The following is a 14,981-nucleotide window of genomic DNA, read 5'->3' on the forward strand; positions in this document are numbered from 1 at the left end:
TACCCTTTTCTCAAAGTCTGGCTTTGAGATCGTCTTTTCCATTTCTGCCCGCACTCGGGCACAACCCCAGAGTTATTAATTTTGTTCCACGTTACATTTCAGTAAAATGTAAAATTAAAAACGTTTTTCTACTAACTACAAAGAAAATTTAGTTTTAGCTGTTGTGTTCAATAAGAAGATCCAGAGGGGTGTGATAGACCCTAGTGAGATATGGGCGCTCTTATTTATTTATTTGTTTGTTTGTTTATCGGCACTTATAGTACATCTGAAGCAAAACACAGACACCATAACAATAAAAAAGATGGTGATTTACACATCTGGATCATTCTTCAGTATTTCAACTTGAGACAATCTCATCATCAGTCATTGATATACCCGATGAAACGGGTTTTTGAAAAATCAGTGCTTTTGAAAAATCCCAGATTTACTGCCCTACAATTCTCTTGTCACTTAGAAATGAAGTTATTCCACTGCATAGATCCAGATGAACGTCGCCAGAAGCACAGAGCCACCTGAACACAATGACCAGACACCAAAGAAGCATCAACATAAACACTTTTTATTTTGAGAGAAAAAAAATACACATTCATGTTTTCTTATGCCCCCCCAGATTTAAATATGCTAAACACATGTGAGGATATCTGTAGTCTACCTAGGCAAGACATTAGAATAAGACTTTTGTTACTGATATTTACAGTACTCACTTATTTAAAGTTACAAAGCCAAAGCCAAAACTTAAATGGTGTTTATATAATAACTTGGTAAATCCGAGGATTCATTTGCTCCCAATCTGGCAGTACAGCACCATAGAAAACACCAAACCAAGAATCTAGAAATAAAACACAAGATTTAGACTGAGTCTCTCATGGGAAATTAGACTCCCAAGGAACAGAACAAAACTGAAGACTGAGCTCGGATCTCTCTGTTTCTGTCTCTGTCTCTGTCTCTGTCTCTGTGTGTGTGTGTGTGTGTGTGTGTGTGTGTGTGTATGTGTGTGTGTGTGTGTGTGTGTGTGTGTGTGTGTGTGTGTGTCTCCCTGCTTCATTGTGCAGTATTGACTATTACAGGATGCTCTCCCTTTGTGGTATACACACATCTTTCTGGAAAGCATTTGCCTCTGAGCTCTGGGTACCACCAGCCTGCGGGAGCTAAATATACTTCTTGATTCCACTGAAAGACCCTGGTCATCTGGTTTGGATCATCTGCATAGAAATCAAGGAGTCTAGAATTTCTCCTACTGAAGTTTTAGGCAATGCTTAGAAGTGAAAAAATTATGTACATTTTTTGAAGAAGGAAAAAAAGCACTTGTAAACTATGGGGAATAGCTTAACTCAGGAATTTTCTTTTGAAGTCACAAAACACAATTGAAAATCTAGGGCGTGGATTCCATCTCATTAGTTCTTCCTAGAGTAAAGAGCCTCCAAACTCACTCTAATTGACTCCGCAGTTGGTAACTTGAATGCTTTGGTTTTGATGTAGGAATGATAGAGTAGGGGTGTTTAAGATGACTCAGCAAATGGCAACTCCCTCTGCCCCAGCCCCCTTTCAAAGGAGACATAGAATGGGGAGGGTATGGGGGAGGCTGGGGGGAGTGGGGATTAGCAATTTCCATCTGTACTATGCACAGATTGAAGAATTTAATGAAACACTTTCAAATGGTAGTTTATATCAGGATTTTATCACTAACCTCACACTTCTTTCATTTCTTTATATCTGTTAAGAACATTCATGCTCGGAAAAACACAAAGGAGAGTCAACATTTTATGATGTGTGGACAAAGACTCACAATAAACTTGCTGCTGAGTGTTTAATCGTAGACTCCCACATGCCAAAGCTGTTTTTTAAAATGTGGTGAAATGACCATTACTCTGAATTGCTTTGTTCCTAGGACCTCATGTGAGGTTAGCTTTTGTCTTATCAAGTGTTGATTAGTCCATGTCATTTGATAACTCTTTGTTTAGTGAAAGTAAAACCACAAAATACTGACCACTTTTTAATAATAATAATAATAATAATAATAATAATAATAATAATAATAATAAATAATCTGCCTATTTAAATCCAAATAAGGATTCCAAACATCCACAGATGAAATTTTTCACAGAAATAAGTATGAGCACCTTATATGGAGTTTCTATTATGCAAGCTGAAAGGAGCCCCGAAGGCATACAGTGTTAACAAAACTTCCACCTAATGTCTAAATATGGAATATGATTTTTTTCTGAGAAGATTGTCTACATATATTTTCTGCATTAGGTCTGTACAGAATTGCTTCTATTTCCTTAGAAATGTTTATGAGAAGAGATTTTTCTCTCTGTTCATCTTTGTGTTTCCTGGAATTTAGAAGTCAGAAAGATTTAAGTGCTTCGAGATCCATCTAATGACTCTAAGACTGAAGCCTGTTTGGGGGCACATTTCTACTGACTGGGTAACAGGGGGCCATTTGCAAAGCTCTCTTTTGAATAAATTAAAATAAGGCACCAAATACTTTTTTTTTTACATAAAACTCTAGACTGAGAAATCAAAGAAAAGTGTCCAACAATTCTGCCAGTTAATTACTAACTATATCTACATATAATCAAGGCATCACAATTTCACTGGGCTCGCTAATGATTACACATTATGATAATACCACAAAACTCCTCAGTGGTAAATTACTGTACATAAAGTATTTTATTCAAGTATTACTGGAAAGTCATAGGAGAATTAACATTAACAATGTCCCTAAATGTGTGACAAGTACATGGAGTATATCAAATTCATAAAATATTAATATGTTTTATTCCTCTAGATCTGTCTAGATTCTTGGCAATAACTTTAGCTATGATATGCAAGACACCAATCTTTCCAATCAATCACATCCTTATTACTTTTGGCTCAGCTTCAACAAACCCCTTAAAAGCATATGTGAACTGTATTCAGTCAACGGCAACTCTCTGAATTTGAATCTAACATGAAATTTAATACTTAACCTCATTTAATACCTGCTTTCCCAATTTTAATTAGTTAGTTAGTGATTAAACCCTGGTCTCTGAGCATATTAATTTCATGCTCTACCACCAACCTATTATTCCTTTAAAATCAACTCTATTGAAACATAACTGTGTGTGTCATATGTTTATATGACCATGAGTATATATGTGATTCTTTACTCACCTTTGCAGCTATTATCTGTTATTTCTAAATTAGCATGATGCCAGAATACAAAGTAAATAATCAAAGGACACAGAAAAATTGTCAGAATCAACAGAAACAGACCTAATGCAAAGTAACATTTGACTTTGACTCATTTGGGCTATAAGAAGAGTAATTTTTTTGATGCTGGTAGTATCTAGGCTTTTCTAATACATGACTGAGAAATTCCACCAGTAACAACTTAGAACATTAAATTACTGTAATCTCAGCCAAAATTTGGACCTAGCAGTTATGTGACAGGAGGCTGCAAAGCCTCCAAAGGTCCTAAAGGGGCACTGCCCAGCATTCCATGAGAATGAAGCAAATGTCCTTTAGCAGCAGTCACCAGGGAAATACCACACAGTGCTTCAGTTCTTGCTAGTGTATTGACATTTACTCCTGAGTGATTCTGATTCATTTGGTATCTACATTTCTCAAGACCTGAGATAATTCCATAAATGCCCCTTTGAAAATATTTCATTTCATCTTCTTTGCAAATATTTGGAGGCCATATAAAAGCTATCCATCAGGTTGTAAAACGAAATGCCAAGAAAGTTCAAGATAGAAATCCCATGGAGGATATATTTTTCAACATCAATAATTAAATTGATGCAAGGGTCCACAAACTCCACCTGAAAGCTTTCCTGGAAATATCATCTAGTCCATTTATAGTATCTAAGCAGAGAGAATCCAAGGAAACTAATGAATTGGAGCCAAAACGTTTCCCCACTCTTGTGAGTTTGGCTTCTATTTTCTGTTTCAAGATTCTGGCTAGAAATAGCCAACTGTGATGGTTACTTTTTTTTTTTTTTTTTGCTTTTATTTCCTGCTCTTTTCCTCACTTCAAAAAGTTTTTAAACTTGTCTAAATACAGTTTTTATACAAAAGGGAGTATACCTACAAATAAGAATTATATAGATCTTAATTTTTTTTCTTAAGAAAACAAGAAGACAGTTACAAAGTAGCAGCCTCAGCCCTTCTTGGCTTACAGTACTATAATACTACCTGTTCCAGATTCAAGACTGATTCAGGGAGATGCTGCACCCTAGGCACTATGTACCAGTAATTTTTAGGCACCCTCCTTTGGCTTACCACAAGCATTTGTTACAACCAATGAGAAGTAGAATGAATGCAGAGGCAATGAAATGTTATACTGTACCTCAACAACTGCCAGTCCAAAAGCAATTCCAATGACTATAATAATGTTCTTTTCAAACAAATGTTTTATCGAAGAAGTACAGGTCTATCAAAACAAGAAAACAAATAAATGGCTTTAGTAAATTTTGACCTCATATTTATTCTACTTGACTTTTTATATTGTTAGCAAAGTCAACAAAAAGGAATTGAACTATTTCTTCTTCTACTGCCTTCATTCTTACTCTATGTGTTAAAGAGCATTTAAGCTAGAAAATGTTTTTTTGTTTTGTTTTTCGCTTTAGCTGCATAGTTCCTGAATGTTGGGATTGATAATCAATAGAGTAACAGTGGGTATAACATCCACTCCAGAACAGGCCTCATTGTCAGAGTACTTGACCAACATATATATAATCAACCCCCCAGTTTTTGTGTGTGTGTGAGCTTTTATTTGGTTACAGTTTGGTGAGGTTTTTTTGGAGGGGTGTATTTTGTTTTCTTGTACTGGGTTATTTTTTTTTTAAGAACTTAAAATTGAGATGGTAGGTTTGGGGAAAGGATCTCGGAAGACTTGGGGGAAGGGAAGAATATGATCAAAATAGATTTAAATTCAAAATTGTTTTAATACTAAAAAATATAATAAAAAAGAAAGTGAAAACTAAAATTATTTTGTGAAAATTTAAAAATAAATCCACACCAATATATCTCCAAACTATAATTTTTATAATCAAAAGAATATAAATAATTGTATCTTGTTTTTGGATTATTTATTTAAGAACTGGTGTTCCCCTAACTATGGATTTTTATGGGAGCTTGTGAGGTGCAGCAGGGAAAATCTCCTGTTGAGGCTACATACAGATATAGTACAGATGTTTCTCTTAAAGCCAAAAAGTTAAAATACTTTAATAATAAATATGAGTGCTATTTTTTACCTTAAATACATAATGTATACTTGTGCTATTTAAGTAAAAAGGAAAATTTGAAAAGCTGTTTAGCCAGTATATCGTTTTGAAATGTATTCAAGCAATCCTGGAAATCAAACTTTAAAGCATTTCAGGCAAATTCTAAACATTCCAGTAACTGAAAATTACAAAGGCAATTTTTTAAAATGGAAAACCACTGCACAACATAATCTGTAATGCCATGAGCTATGTCATCCCTCATGTGTGTGTGAAGACTGACCAAGTCATGCTCCCAGCTAGAAACAGTGGAAGATCTCCCCAAGGCTGGAGAGGTCTTCCCCTCCAACCCATTCCATTCCTTAATGTGACAGACTTCTCCATTCACTTCTGATCCAAAGCAGCAAACATCTGAGATTATCATCACATCGGTTAGGATCAAGAGGGGGATGGATGACTGTATCTATTGATTCACATTCATTATATCTGTCTTCTCCTGCACCCAAGACAATAAGGTTATCTTGGCAAGAGAGGGAAGAAAATAAAAGGAAACATGTATAGTGGCCATTACAGATTTCCTATTTTTCCAGACTTGCAAATGACACATGGCAGATGGAAGTAGTCAAAGAATTTATGACTTTCCTTTTAGGGTACTAAGACAGCTGTTGGCTTTTACTCAGCTGAATTATGTGCAAACTTTCAGAAAATATCTTTTTAATAAGGGCTTTTCAGAATGTATCTTAAGGGAAAACATCTTTCTACCGATCCTTTCGTAGGAAGCAGACATCCGTTCAACAGAGCCTCTGAATTTCCTCATCATCCTAAGTGGAAGCTTCCTACATTCATCTGTACCAGACAATGATTTCCACTCTACCTTAGAAACAGTGTGTTGGAGAAGGAAATCAGAGAAGAATACAAAATGTAAAAATAAAAAAATTAACTGCTATTATTTTTGACAATGAAATGACACAGTAATATTGCAATCTGGTAACTGCTTCCCCCATGGATCACTGTAAATGTGAGCTCCACCAATGCCACTTCAGAGAAGAACCTCATGAGCTCTGGAGACAACGTTCAGTAGTCCAGAGGAGAGAATTTTTCCCAGCAATTAAGTATTTTCTTTCATTTATTAATGACATCAACAATAGGCAAACAAAAACAATGCTAAATTGGGAATAACCTTCGGCTATCATGGACACTAATCTATTGTGAGCGGTAGTAGCATTTGTGGATCCCTCATAACTAGATATTAATTTAAAGGATGCTGAAGCCTTTTGATGTTACAATGGTAGAACAATAGAGTAGTCTCCAAAGAACAGCAGTTAAAAAAATTAAACATTAATGCCAATTGTCATGTCTGTACTAAGCCTTTCCAGGCAGAAGGAAGAGTGTAGAAAAAGCCTTGTGGTGGGTACGTGTCAGGACCTCCACGAACTTAGATGGGGACCACAAAAAATTGTGTTGTCTCCTACTCAAGCATTGTAGTTATCTTTCTAGCTGTCTAGTTATTTGGCAATCACATCTGTGAGTATAGGCTTTATACCATATGCATATACTGATCGCCAGGAACTAAATGACAGGGGAACTGTCCTGAGTGTTCACTGCTTTGGATCGGGTGTAAATGAAGACTGGACCTCCAGCAGGCCTGGCTTACAGGAGGTAGACAATAACTATTTGATAAATAGTCATAAATTTTTCATTAAGAAAATGCAGGAGAAATAGGAGACCATACCCACAAGTCAGACAGTTAGGAAGTATATAATACATAGAAGATAGAAACTCACCTTTTAAATTTATTTCAGACATTCAAAGCAATTTCCCAATGGCAACAATAAGTAGATTAAGATAGCAAGTATATTTAACACCCGGAAACTAAACTCCTAAATATTAAGTCCTTAATTTATACTTACATGGGTTCTTGGAAAAAGGTATTATGACTAGTGAAAAAAAGACTGCCTTTTGAAAAGTAAAGAAAAAGTATTAATTTCCAGAAATTTTATTACTATAGAAAACATAGAGGGTGTCAATTGTAGTCACCAAAGACAGAATAAAATAAACTTTCATGTTAGTTTGTACTGGACCTAACTTTGATCTATGAAAGTTGGATTTAAATGGTGCTAAACTCATTGACAAAAATACTTTCATTTTAAAATATCTTCTTTTATATTTAATAAAGATTGGTTTTACATTTGGATATTTGCTGTATTTTCACATCAGAGTTCCCCTGGTGCTTGCTGTATTTTAAGTTTTTACAGAGACTGTCATTGTGAAAAGAATATAACAGAACTACTTAATGTGCCAGATTGGATCTTATTCTCACCTGTGAATTAACTTCATTTCCCAGATGAGTAGAACACTGAGCTCCTGTTGTATCTGTACATTTACATGACTCTTGAGCCTCTGAAAAATTATTTCCCCAATCTTCAGCTCCTTTAACCAAACCACAGCATTGAAACTGTGAAAAGAGAAGTAGAAGGAAACACAGTCATTAACATAACCAAAAACAAGCCATGTATTGAATTGTTCTTCTAAACGTCATTACAAAGATACGTCTTATGCTACAATATAGATTTTATTTTATTTATGTGGTGTGTGTGTGTGTGTGTGTGTGTGTGTGTGTGTGTGTGTGTGTATTCGAGGTATGCCAGTCACATGCGCAAGGAAGCCAGAAGAGGGCATGGGATCTGATGGAGCTGCATTAAGGGAGTTGTAGCCCATTGTGAGCTGACACGGACCCTGAGAACTGAACACTGATCTGACCTCAGGCACTCTGAAAGAGCAGCAAGTACTCTTAACCACTAAGCCATGCCTGCAGTACTCTTTATGCTAACATATGACATGTCACCTTACCCGCACAGAACAAATGAACTCTATTTTGAGAAAGGAAGCAAAGTTTCATTTTGGTCTGAACAGAAATAAAATGAAAAATGACTGAGATAGTCAAAGTTTGAAGACATTGGAAATGGTGTTTTAAAAAATAAACAAAGTTCTTAACTTTTTTAATGGCAAGAGAAAGGGTAAACTGAGCTATGCACCCCAGGTACACAAAAAAGTCAAGTTCTCATTTTAAATATATATATATATTTAATATACATATTAAATATATATATTTATATATATATATGTATATATATTATATATTATATATTTTATTATATAATATAATATATATAATATATTATATATTATATAATTTTATATATAATATATATATATAATATAATAATTATTATATATATTATATAATATATATATTATTATATAATTATTATATATAATATAATATATATATAATATATATAATATATTATAATATATATATAATATATATATATATATATATATATATATATATATGGTGTGTGTGTGTGTGTGTGTGTGTGTGTGTGTGTGTGTGTGTCAAATTTTTTGAGAAATTAAAAAAATTAATCCTATCCCAGGATCCCTGGAATAGATAACTTTCAATCCCAGAACTTCCCTAGGATTTAATCTGTAAGCAAGCACAGATTAAAAATCAGTCTTTTGAAAAATAGAGATGAAAGCCCAGACTACAGTCCCTAAAGCAGGAGAGGTTGTGGCCATGCTCCAGGAAGGCAAGGAAGCAAGCATGACTCAGAATGGCACACTATGGATGAAGAAGAGAAAGCAATAATCTCCACCCCTCCTAACTCGTCTACTGAAAATATTCGTGGAGAAACTATTGGGAAAATTGGTAAATGAATAAATAAATAAATAAATAAATCAAACACTGGCTGATCTCTCAGGCCTGAACTTAATCTCAGCACTAGGAATCAGGCAAGTATCTGTGAGTTCGTGGCTAATCTGATTTACATGGTGAGCTCCAGGACAGTCAAGACTATATTATGAGATACCGACTCAAAATTTACTTAATTAATCAATTAGTAATTAATTAATTAAAATTTCTGAGAAAATGCCTTTAATCTCAGCCCTTGGGAGGCAGAGGCAGGCAGATCTTTGAATTTGAGGCCATCCTGGTCTACAGAGTGAGTTCCAGGACAGCCAGGGCTACACAGAGAAACCCTGTATTGAAAAAAAAAACAACCAATGTCTGCTTTAATTTGAGTTCCATACCAAGAGAGGGAGCCTAAGTCTTATAGTGCCTGGATCAAACAGAGGGTAGAACCAAATACAAATTTAAAAACATCAGTGAAATGATTCTTAATGATATTCTGCTATACTCATAGGCCTGTGCCTTGTCCAGTCATCATCAGAGAGGCTTCCAGGAGAGAGGGGTTGGGATGTACCCATAGCTAGACATTATGCAAAGAGAGAGTCTAAACTGGAGCTCTCTATCAGGTCCCTCTCCTCAGAAACTGGAAAGCCCCTCAGAAGAGGGGAAGGAAAGATTGTAGGGGCCAGAGCACGGAGAACATCATGAGAACATGGCCTACTGAATCTATTAAGAAGTGCTCACAGAGACTGAAGCAGAAAGCACAGGTCCTGCAGGGATTTGCATCAGGTCCTTAGAGTATATATTATGGCTGCTGGCTTGGCATTTTTGTGTGACTACTAAGAGTGGGAGCAGCTATGTTTCTGACTCTTTTGCCTGCTCTTGGGACTGTTTTCCTCCTGTTGGGCTGCCTTGTCCCCCCTTGATATGAGGCCTTTTTTCCTTGTCTTATTGTATCCTGGTTTGTCCTGTTTGGTTGTTATCTCTTGAAGATCTGCTCTTTTGTGAAGACAAGACAGAGGGGGGATGGATATGGGGAGAGGGCAGGTGGGAGGGGAAGCTACGAGGAGCAGAGGGGGAAGGAGGCAGGAAGAGAGGCAGGGAAAGAGGGAGCAAGGGAGAAGAGGGAAGAGGAAGAGATTTCTGTTCAAGAAGAGATCATCTCAAACAGCCAACACACAGTACATTTAGTAAGACACAGTTGGCACAGAGACCTTAACTCCCTGGAAATGGGCAGTACATGTGGCTCAGCACCTGTCCCAGAATCCCATTAAATCTCTATGATCTTTTGTCCCAGGCAGTTCACTAGAGAGGACCAAGTTTGCTCTGTATGCCCCATGGAAGGGCTCCACTATGACTGCCTATTGTCAACTAGAACTAATCTGTGCTCTGGAAGGAAATCATGTAGGAGGGGTGTGGGCAAGCAAAGGACACAGCTGTGGGAAGTTAGGAAAAAAAACTGCACCTCACACAGGAATTTAGGTGGGACCTAGCTCACCAGATTTCAGTTCTTGAAAACAATTGTTTTAAGCAGAATTTTTATAAGTTGGAGTCTGTCCAAATAGGAACTGGTAAATGATCAGGGAAAACCATGCCATCTGAGGCATAGTTTGAGAAATCAAGGATGTTTTGGCTTGAAAAGCAAACTTTGGGAATCAAACAACTATTTTCAAAGAAAAGGCCACTGTGTTTACAGACGTTCATAGACTTCTTTTTCCTATAAGTTTCAGAAATAAGACTAAATGATATGAATTCTAGGAAGATAGTTGGGTGTTTTTTTTTTCAAATTGAGGAAGAACACACTGTCAGCTAGTATAGAAGTGAGATGAGCAAAAATGGGCAGACTTTCAACTCAATAAATGGTAGATGGCAAATGCAAAATATTTCAATCAAAGAAAAAGGAGAATGGATAAAAATCCAGCCTTCCTATAATCTTCTAAGAATTTCCATGCCAAGCCACACCTACAGTGAATACTACATGTAGATAATATGATGGGATTTCCAAAATCTAAAGGTGTGGCTAGGAAGCCTCAGACTAAATAAAATTCCATCATTCTTTAAGCCCATGTATTCACAAAGGGGAAGAAAGGCAGGAAGTGCACTCCAAGGATATGGGATGATATAAAGTCAGGAAGACAGAGTTTCTCTATAGACCTTGACCTCACAAACCTGGTCTGACACAGCTTCCTTCGGAAGTAATACTCAGTAAAGGGAAGGAACCAGATCGTCAAATAGCTCTAATGCCTCCATTTGATTTTACCTTAAAACTAGTAGCCCCAACATAAAAATTAGGTCCCATGGATCTGGACTCAAATTCCAACCCCTTGCTATTTCAGTCCCCTCTCAACAATGGCATGCATCAGCATGATGTCACCATCTGCTTCGTTTTCATACTCTGTAGTCTTGTGTTGCAGCATTAGAGAACTTTTGTAAGGTGGGAACTGGGCCAAAAGGAATCACTCTCATGAACAGATTGCTGCTGGCTGCTGGTGGATAGGTTTGCAGGATGGAGTTAGTTCCTAAGAGAATGGGTTACCATGGAGGGGGGGAGGTTTTAAGCGAGATGGGGGAGTGATAGGATACATGTGACTTGTAACTTGAAAGGGACTACTAGGACCAGAAGGGTATAAGTGGTAAGAGGGGAGGGGTGGTGTGGAGGAGAGGAATCAAGCAAAACAAAGTATGCACAAAACTGACATCATGAAATCCACCATTAATATTTTGTAACGTGTGCTGATTATAGAGCAAAATTTTAGAACAAAATTTAAAAATCTGAACACTCAGATACATGAACAAAACCCAACAAAGAAAGAGCAGGACCTCCTCCTTTCCATACTTGCTTCTTGTCTGGAGTGGTCTCCCACCATTGTGACACCCTCCTCTGTGAGGACCTGACAGACCATGTCCTTCAACCTCCAAAACTGTGAGTACAACATACCTTTTTTCTGCCTGGCATGGTGGCACACGCCTTTAATTCCAGCATTCTGGAGGCAGAGGCAGGCAGATCTCTGTGAGTTTGAGGCCAGCCAGGTCTACAGAGGGAGTTCCAAGACAGTCAAGGTTATATAGTGAGAGCCAGTCTAAAACCAACAACCAGACAAACACACAAACAAAAACCCCATTAAACAAATAAATAAATATCTTTTATGTATTAAAGACTTAGTCTCAGGCATTTAGTCATAGCAACACAAAACAAATAAATCACCAGTTCATAGGGTTGCAAGGAATGTGAAGTGTTAGTTTTAAGTGGAAGGAGCTGACTTCTCAACGCACTAATCTTTCAGATTGTAAATATTAAAATAATTACTGGTTTCTCCCATAAAAGCTTTATTTGTTGTAAACATATCTTCTAATATATCCCCTAAATTGCATCAAATCCTAAGGCATTAGAAACCATTACAGATACTTCTTTTCTTATTACATTGTGAAATAATAATCGGTCAAAGTCTGCAAAATGGAGAATTTATCTTTATAGAATACACCATTTTTTCTTTTTTGGTTTTTCAAGACAGGATTTCTCTGGGTAGCTTTGGAGCCTATCCTGGCACTCGCTCTGGAGACTAGGCTGGCCTCGAACTCACAGAGATCCGCCTGCCTCTGCCTCCCGAGTGCTGGGATTAAAGGCGTGTGCCACCAACACCCGCCCAGAATATACCAATTTGAAAAATTAAATAGTGGACTGAAGAGAAGGCTAAATGGTCAAGAGCACTGGCTGCTGCTCCAGAGGTCCTGGGTTTGATTAACAGCAACCATGGGACAGCTCACTACTACACATAACTCTAGTTCCAGGGGATCCAATGCCTTCTTCTGGCTTCTGCAAGCAGCAGGAATGCATGTGGTTCACAGACATACACACAGCATAACATCACACACACAGTTTTTTTTTTAAAAAAAATGATAGTAATAACTTTTTGTTAAGTCCCAAACCCTGGGACGAATGTCTGAGGTGCTTATTTAACACGTCTAAACAGACCTGACCACCAGATTCTAGCAATCCTCAGTCCCTACCTGTTTCAGGATATGAATCGAGGTATAACCCCACCCTCTGCCCTGAACTCTCCAGCAGAGGGGCTGGGCTGCCCCAGAGGCTCTTCCCTCCATAAGTCAGACATTTTGGGTACCTGCCCCTTTTGGACCTTTGCCTTTTTGACTGCTACACCTAGTCCCCCTGTCTCCCCGGTCCCCCCACCTCTCCCCAAAGGCCCAGTTCAGTCTGGTCATGTCTGAAAGGTTCAGGCTTTGTTGCTGATAGGCTCTACAGACAGACCCGCCCCCTGACAATACTCAGGGCACGCACAGGGAAACTTACTTAATCATCACGTCACCTGCCACGGGCATGCGTGGAACCTCAGTGCGCATGTCCAGTCTTCCCTTTAAAAGCTCCAACTTTCCTGCTTCGCTCTCTCAGTCGGCTTCCTCTCTACTTCTCTCTCTGCTTCCTCTCTACTCTCCTTCTCTGTTTCTTCTTGGCTCTCCCTCACCTATGCACTCTCTCTGTCTCTATGGCGACTGGCCATGGCGGTCAGCCATTACCCCTGTTCCTCTTCTCTCTTAGTTTCCCTACTCTGCCGGGCCATATAATAAACTAGTCAACATGTCTCATCCTGAAGCTTTCTCTTTCCCTCTTTTTAAATAAAAGCATAACAATGTCCACTCTGGACTCTCCCAGACGTCCCTGTCTCTGCCTACAGTCTCCCTTTTACATACAATAAAATTTCTCCTCCACCATACCTCGGAGCAGTCATGTCCTTTCCTTTCCTTTTTATTTCTTGTTTTCATTCACTTTTTTAAAAAACTTAAAGTTAAACATTGAGAAATCATATTCAAACTTCCAAGCGGCCAAGAAATTCTAATTACCTCTTTTTGAAACGAAATTATGGCCTTCTGGAATTCTTTTGCCTCATCAGTCGTTTGAGTCAAAAGTTTTGCTTTTTCAGTGAGAGTTTCATTCAGAAGGCGGCTATACTGAAAATTGAAAATATGTGTATATAGTTAAATTATTCATGCCAGAGTGTAGAATTCCAATGCTTTAAGCCTTTCCAACAGTTGTCAAACATCAGCTGCGAGCATACCTCAGACTTGAAAGTAGCCCCCAGGATACCTGCTGCCACTTGCAAAAGCAGAATCAGGAGCAAGCCGATGAAAAACTGAAAGACAAGACAGGGATAGGTTGTTCTCAGAGTAACCAGACCAACAGCATTGCAGTGTCACGTGACCTCTGGCAGCTAGAACAACCTCAGAGGTGGAATACCAGTCTCAGCCTCCCTTTATTATGCCATTGTGTTGAAGCTATTACTACCCAGAAGGTCTGCTTCAAAAAGAAAAATTATCAAGGAAAGTGGTTGCAATGAAATCTCATTGGAAAGACTATTGTTGATTATGTCATATTAAAGGAAAGTAGGTTTGAAAGCCTAGAGGATCTAAGCATTGCTTCTCCATTCCTGTTTAAGTCGAGGTGAACACACACGCTCACGCACACACATGCACACACACACACACACACACACACACACACACACACACACACACACTTAAAACTGGTTTCAGAACACTATCTTCACTATGGGATTTACATGGATCCTTTTTCCCTGTGTAAATGCTGGACTCTGCCTGGAGGAGGGAGCCCACATACCAGTCTATATTTAAAACAAGTTCCTCAAGTAATTAAATGGCAAGAGAAGCCTCAGTACTCAAAAAGCTCTCTCCAGAGATGTTCCCAGAGTCCCTCACAGTCAACAGCTAAAGCACCATTACCCTCAGACATGTGCAGTGCTTCTTTAATTATAGAAACAGTTTAGATTCATTCACATTTATACCTGACAAATACTCCTTTTTCTAACAGTCTGCCAAGGTTTGTTCATAACTTTCTAGTGTATAAGTTAAAAACTAAATGCCTCTGGGCTATCCCAGTTTAACCCACCCTTCTGGAAAATCCTAAATCACACATCTGGTTATCTCCCTTGCAATTTCGTTAGCACATCGTGTACTTTACAGCCCACACAAATACACCTCCTATCATTACTGGAGAAAATAGCCTTTGCACTCTCTCCAGCCACACCCAAGACACTCCCATTCTTCACACA

The 14,981-nt window shown here is 37.9% G+C and overlaps 1 protein-coding gene across 1 annotated transcript in view; it reads right to left on the minus strand.

The window, feature by feature from the left end:
* Positions 1 to 606: 606 nt before the first annotated feature.
* Positions 607 to 14,981, minus strand: part of Tspan8 (tetraspanin 8) — a 30,869-nt gene continuing 16,494 nt past the window's right edge. The window contains exons 4-8 of the mRNA XM_027392379.2: positions 13,971 to 14,045; positions 13,756 to 13,863; positions 7,528 to 7,662; positions 4,334 to 4,417; positions 607 to 829 (exon numbers count right to left, since the gene is read on the minus strand). Of these exons, the coding sequence (XP_027248180.1) occupies positions 776 to 829; positions 4,334 to 4,417; positions 7,528 to 7,662; positions 13,756 to 13,863; positions 13,971 to 14,045 (456 nt within the window). The 3' untranslated portion in view covers positions 607 to 775. The remainder of the gene's footprint in view (positions 830 to 4,333; positions 4,418 to 7,527; positions 7,663 to 13,755; positions 13,864 to 13,970; positions 14,046 to 14,981) is intronic.

The sequence above is a fragment of the Cricetulus griseus genome (assembly GCF_003668045.3).
Source record: "Cricetulus griseus strain 17A/GY chromosome 1 unlocalized genomic scaffold, alternate assembly CriGri-PICRH-1.0 chr1_0, whole genome shotgun sequence".
Lineage (NCBI taxonomy): Eukaryota > Metazoa > Chordata > Mammalia > Rodentia > Cricetidae > Cricetulus > Cricetulus griseus.